The sequence below is a fragment of the Pygoscelis adeliae genome, unplaced genomic scaffold, assembly GCF_000699105.1.
Source record: "Pygoscelis adeliae isolate BGI_AS28 unplaced genomic scaffold, ASM69910v1 Scaffold54, whole genome shotgun sequence".
In the NCBI taxonomy this organism is placed as follows: Eukaryota; Metazoa; Chordata; class Aves; order Sphenisciformes; family Spheniscidae; genus Pygoscelis; species Pygoscelis adeliae.
Genome location: NW_008824982.1, coordinates 6,065,063 through 6,071,788, shown reverse-complemented (window position 1 = coordinate 6,071,788; position 6,726 = coordinate 6,065,063). Strand labels below are relative to the sequence as shown.

At 41.9% G+C, this 6,726-nt stretch overlaps 1 protein-coding gene across 1 annotated transcript; it reads left to right on the top strand.

Moving 5' to 3' along the window:
* Window positions 1-259: 259 nt before the first annotated feature.
* FAM26F (family with sequence similarity 26, member F) lies at window positions 260-3,374 on the top strand. Its single transcript, XM_009325666.1, has 2 exons — window positions 260-943; window positions 2,771-3,374. Exons 1-2 carry the CDS (start codon window positions 407-409, stop codon window positions 3,185-3,187), a joined length of 954 nt encoding a protein of 317 aa, XP_009323941.1. The 5' UTR covers window positions 260-406; the 3' UTR covers window positions 3,188-3,374.
* The last annotated feature ends 3,352 nt before the right edge of the window (window positions 3,375-6,726 follow it).

Below are 6,726 nucleotides of genomic sequence, written 5' to 3'. Positions count from 1 at the left end.
TGGATGATTTTCTCACATTTTATTCACACTTTTAATCTGTTGCCTCACTGAAAAGCTTCACTGGGAAGATGATGAGGTTTAAGCCACCCCTAGTTACGGTGCATGTGTGGTCAAATACAAACTATTTTTATAGAAACAAAGACACATCTTTGTTGTTTTGATGTTGATTACTAGGGTGGGTTTCCACTGTGGTCTCCACTTGACCTTGATACTGTGCAGTGAGCCTGTGCTCTTCTGTTTCCTCTAGGGAGAGCTGCTTCAATGCCTCACTGCGTCACCACCATCACCACCAGAAAGTGAAAGCGCTGCGAGCATCTCTAAGCCGTGGGAGTTTCAGAACAGTTATCTTTCACTTTTCCTTTTCTGACTGAGGTTTCACTCTCCTCAAAGTAAGGGGAGGCAGAAAATGGATAAGTTACGTGGGGCGATGGATTTCTGCATCCGCCACCAGACCGTTCTGGGTTACAGCACTGTATCCCTGCTGACGGCTGCCAGCGAGTGCATCTTCTCCTCTGTGGTGTTCAGATGTCCCTGCGATTCCGGGAACATGCTGTATGGCTCTGTCTTCCTCATAGTGCCTGCCTTCATCCTCCTTCTGCTTGGCTACATGGTGAACACCAGGACATGGCGCCTACTGACAGGCAGCTGCCCTCTGCAGAAGCGCTGCTGCAGCAGCCCCCGGAGAACCTGCACCCGCTACTGCGTCGTGCTGGTGCCGATGACAGCCAGAGCCTCGGTGGCCCCCCTCACCTGGATCGCGGTGGCCCTGCTCAGAGCCAGCTTCTACGAGTGCGCGGCCAGCGGGAACAGCCTGATACAGAACCTCATGTGTAAAGATAAAGAACGAGAGTGCCACGAGCTGCTGGTCAAAATACCCTGCAATGAGAAGTTATCGAAGAGTGTATCATCGGGTGAATTCCTCAGTCTTCAGGCACAGTCCCAGGTAAAGCCTCACCGTTCCTCTCTTCACTCAGTGGGCTTCAACCCTGGCTGCTGGTGGTGCCTGCTGGGGACTGTAAACAGTCCTTCTCTCTCATGCTATATAATTAACGAAAGTACACGACTAGCAAAAATTCGTTAGCGAAAAACACTAACAGAAAGGTAATAAGTGTATATTTGTGCTATTTTCTGGTTTTGCATGTTTGCACGGCAATTGTTTGGCACTGCTGTTTACAAAACCTCTTTCAAAGCTGGGCAGGGAACCAGCCTAGAGGCCAGGACTTTCCACAGCAAGTTTTTTTCTCATTTAATTTAGGCATGGTGCGAGTTCTTCCCTTTTTCCACTTTATGTCTCTAAATATCTCAAACTTTTGTAAGTACGCATTAGCTGAGGGGAGGCTGAGGTCACGAGTAGGGGAAGCTGGTGTTTCCTTGCAACAGAGGGAGAACTGGCAAGTGAAACAAATAAAGACAGCTTGTTTGACTATGAATCTCAATGCTTGAACCTATTAATAATTTCACACATGTATTCTAAAGAATAGGTAAAATATGCATCTGTCTTGTTAAAGTGTTCTTGTGCTGATGGCAAACTGCATGATCAAAAAAATAGCACTTGTGGTTGGATTTTTTTGTTTGGAGTGAAATGAAACGCCCAGATTTTGGCAGCACTCCCGTTTTGTTTCTGGGTTTGGTCGTCATCTTAACTCCAGTAGAAAAATCAGGTTTTATCACTTTTTCTCAGGAAAACATTAAGGCTGGTTAATGGAGTTAAATTTATAAGAGATTATAATTACTTGGATTTTTAGAAGTTCCTGTTTAGTACAAATGTTTATCAAAACAAAGTGTTTACATTTCTTAAACATTTAGCATGCTGCTCCTCCAAGAAAAAGGCTGAAAAGGAGCAAACTCTATACCATTGAAGGTAAACAAGGAGCAAAATCAAGGAAGACTGACTGTTACTGATATTGCAATGAAATCTAAAAGAAACAAACCAGTCAAACAAAAACACAAAAAGTGTGAGAGCATTTTTGTTACTGACCATTATTTTTAATACCTGGTCTACTTTCAACAAAATTAAGAACCAAAAAGAACACAAACTCATTTTTCTTTAGCATTCAATGTTTTTCACTTGAAAAAAAATCAGCCTGAGGTGGAAGGGGACACTGTGAGATCTCTGCCCGGAGCTTCCAGCTAAGTACCACTGGGTACTGAAGGGACCAGCATCTACTAGGACATCCGCTTTAGGTGGGGCCTCTGAGACTTATCTAGGGATGTTAAAATCATGTATAAAACAAGAATGAATTCCCATATTCGATAGTCAAATCCTGCCTGCAAAACATACAGGACACAACTTTTCCTGTGTGCTGTGGCAATGGGCTATTTTTCGCAGGCTCAGACGTCAGGGAGAGGAGGTACTTTCCAAGAGCAGATAAAACAAGTCAGCGGGAGGTCTAATTCGCAACACCGGAGGTAGACAGGGTGATTCTGCTCCCTCTGTACCATAAATCCGACCACAACTGCAGAAACTGCTGGTCGTTACCTTGCCTTTAAAGTTAAGAAAGCTGGATATAACTGAGGAAAGAACTTCACTCCACCTTCTCTTTTTTTGGTATTCATCCTCAATCCAACAAGATGAGCTCAGGGGTGCAGAAGCTCTGTAAGGCAGGCTGAACTGTGTGAACGGTATCCTCTCTCTCCACAGCGAGCAGACTGTTACAGGCACTCCAGGGTGTCTTCGCTTACAGTTTTCACGTCTGCTTCAATGTTAAGTTCTATACTCCTACATATGACCATGCAAAACTGCTGTTAACCCATCTATCTTTTTTCCAAGCTGATAGGATGGTTCCTGATAGCCAGCGTCATGACTGTGGCCCTGATTTCAACATGTATCATCCGCTGTTACTCCCCGATTAGCTATCTTCAGCTCAAGTTCTGGAAAATTTACTCGAAAAAGGAATGGGAGCTCTTTGAGACCAAGGCTGAAGAGCATGCAGCCAGGCTGGCAGAAATAAATATTAATTGCTTCTTTGAAGCCACTGACCCAGCACCGTTTCAGACTCCCAGCAATGAAGACTGGCAGAAGATTTCATCCTTGTATAACTTCAATTCGCAAGAGCAGTATTACAGCATGATACACAAGTACGTTAACACAAACAGAGGCAACAGCGTCAGATTCGGGGAAGGAGATCAGAATCCCCCTGTTTTAGGATTCGTGGATGAAGCAAGTGCAGGCGAATCAGGGTTTTAATGAAACAAATCCTTTGCAACGCTGGCAATCTTTTAACCCTACTGATATAAGAAGAGCCTTATTCTGTGCTCTTATTGAAATCTATGCGAATTGTATGTAAAAGCTGATAGTTGTAACCCTCCGCAGATTTGTTTTTAAATACACTTTATTACTTTTGCTTAAGTACATTTCAATAAATACATCTGTCACGATGGGAGTTTTCATATGTTGTTGATCATTAAAAAGAGTCACATGTAAAATAATAAGCAACCACAAAGATGTCAGCATGTAGTATGTCAAATTATTACCAAACACCTTAAGGGCATTTGGCAGCTGGAGCGGCAATGCCAAACCTTCGTACCTGGCAGTATCAAAGAGACAAAATGGAATGGAAGTTTTGATCAGAAATTCAGCTTAGTTTGCTGAATTTGTTAGCTGTCACTTGACACTATCTCTTTCAGTGGAGCCTAATTGACTAAAATATTTATTTTCAGTCAATTAGTTTCTCAAGACAAGGACCATATCTTTTAAAATCTGGGAAGAGATTAGCATTTTGGAGCTACCTGTGCATAACAAAGGAGTCCATCAGAATGACTTCAGCTGCTTATCAGTCTGAACAGATGACCAAAAGATTCCAGCCTTTTTACCCCTATGTACTCAGCAGCTTTAGGTAATAACACTGAAACTAAAAACTTCCATGATGGCGAATTTTCTTTACCACTGCCTGATCTTGATCACCTTTTGCAGCAGACCTTCTTAATTAGCTCTACTGCTCATTTCCTGTAATTGTAAAGTTCTTTAATGGAAAAAAATAGGCATTTGAATGCTGCAGGGAAAACACACCAACATTAAACTCCCTGTTTATATTCCTTTTTTTTTTCTATTTTTTTCTGAAAAATATGTAATTCATAGAATCATAGAATAGAATCATAGAATAGTTTGGGTTGGAAGGGACCTCTAAAGGTCATCTAGTCCAACCCCCCTGCCGTGGGCAGGGACATCTTCAACTAGATCAGGTTGCTCAGAGCCCCGTCCAACCTGACCTTGAATGACCCCATAATTATTCTGGGGTTTTTTCATATATAATATTACATATAGGGTTTTGGTCCTGGCATCAGTACCTAAGCTACACCTGGATGTCGCTGTCAAAGACACTATTTAACTTGATCCATGTTGTGGTTTAACCGAAACCAGGACAATCCAGAATGGAGTCTAAGTGCAAATTAGCATGTCTTGAGGGGTTAGGCTTATGCATAACATGGCAGTATAGGTGAAGCTTATATTAACAAACATTTGTATAGCACAGCTACATACTTAAGGACATTATAAGTCCGCAATCCATATTAGCAAATAATAACGTTCTTATCAAAGAACATCTGATTATAAGAAACAAAGATAGTTTTGAGTGAAGCATGATAAAGTTCCGTTTTTCTCTGAAAAGCTTTTTTTAGAGAGCATGAGTGAGTCAGATTTTAGTCTCACCTTTTAGAGAGGTGAGTCAGATTGTTTGGTCCGGGCTGTCCTTTCACTCCTCCTAGAAATCTTATCCTTCTAGACAGTAAGGTCTTAACTTGGAAACTATTCAGACAGACAGAGAGGAATCCCATGAAGTTGTTTGTTACAGTCATTTTCCAAGGAAGAAGGAAGGGAAGAGCCTGTTTTAACTAGCTGAATATAACTAGCTTGGAAGCTTCATTCTTATTATAAACTGAAAATATAACACTTAAAGGGAAAACAAGATTTAACTCTGTATGTAGAAAAGAATTTTTAAAAGCATTCATTTTGTCACAGAGTCAGTGACTTGCTCAGTGCTCTTTTCCTTCCAAGAAACTTGATGATAGTTGAGTAACAAGTGTCCAATTTGTTACCTGTGCCTCCAGGAAGCACGGTTCAGTTAACAATGTTCCATTTTATGTCTCATATTGAAGAGTTCATTTGTTCATTGACGTCTAGAGAAAGATAAATCTACTCCGGAATGTCATAAATGGGAAGAAAACAATGTCCTGGCCCCACCACGACCAGTGCCAAAACATTCCTTGATGCAGTGGGGCCAGGCTTTACCTTAGGGATATAATAAAATACTTTAGGATAGACTGAAAGCCTCCAGGAACAAGCCATGCCTTACTCCAGTTCCTGACGAGAAGCTGCAGTGAAAACACCCTCAGAATTTGTGTTACTCCTCTCAGCTACATTTGGGTGGGCTTTTGCCACTTCCCACTCACAGTCGCAACTGCCAGTGTGTCATTACCAAAGCTGCCTCGGCTTTCCAGGGAAGACACAGAGCTGGCACTTCTAATTAAAATCAATGAGCAAAGGCTTCAACTGGGACTGCAATGCATATCTTCAAGTTTGCTGGCAGTGATGGCAGTCTATTTTTCACAGATGAAGTGACTTTTGGGGGAAGGAAAAAAATTATGTATAAGGATAGAAGCAGATATTTATATATTGGTTTTGTATGCAGTCATGAGAATTTTGATTTTTCCTCACCTTTATGTAACACTCATGTCTTCTGTACGTAATTACATTTATAAAGAAAGAAATTTCAAAGAGAAGCTTCAGCACACTTGTAAGTGCTCCATTAGACACCTCCAAGAGAAGGGCCTACACTAAAACGAAACACTGAGGAACACTTCTGTGAATATGCTACCAAGCAAGACAAGCAAAAAACTGTATGTGCAGAGTAGCTAATGTCAGCAGCTAATGGTAATGTAGTGTGGGTCACTGTTTTTTCTATTGTTTATTGCCGTTTTTCTACCTAACTTTTACTTACTCCATCTTTAGAATACAGTGGATGAGGTGATCCAGTGTAGAAAGAAAACAGAAGAAACACTGATGGCAAAACATGTGTGCATTGAGCATGTCTGCCCAGCAGAGCTGAGCCAAGAGGAATGATGCTGTACAACCAGATGCACAAGCGGGATATGACATGAGTATGAACTAGCACCCAGCCTAGTCTGGCAGTCTCGTGTCGCCTCTTGGCTTGATCTCAAATCTGTGCTGCCTTGACTGGCTCAGGCATTTCTGCTGTATGTTTGTTTGCACAGTGGAAACTTATCCTTCAAAACTTACTGTGTCCAAGTAGAAGCGAAGATTTCCTTGGGCTGTTTATTCTGAAATACTGAAACCTAAAGAAACAGCTTTGATGTCCTACATGGAGCATCACCGCAAATGTTTGGCATTGAAGGATGGGGAGGAAGCCTTGGCCACACCAAAGCCAGTGTGGCAAGACTGCAAAGGCCCCGGGATGACACTAATGGTCCTTGCTTTAAAAATGTTGTAATATCCAGCCCTGACTTTGCTAGCTAATGCCTGCAGGCAAAAACTCTTTAATAGGCCCTGAATACACAGGAGTCAGCCTACGTGTCACTGCAATGTGGTGACTGATGCTTTTTAGTTGGCGCAGACCTCGACAGAAAATGTGACCATAGGTGTGTGCATGCACACACACCTGCGTGCAAGTCTAATGCATCAGAGTTTTAAGTAAGAGAATTGTATCTAACAAGACAAGGACAGTATAGGTTATTCACTTTCAAGATGATCATAAAAAGAGAATATTTGGT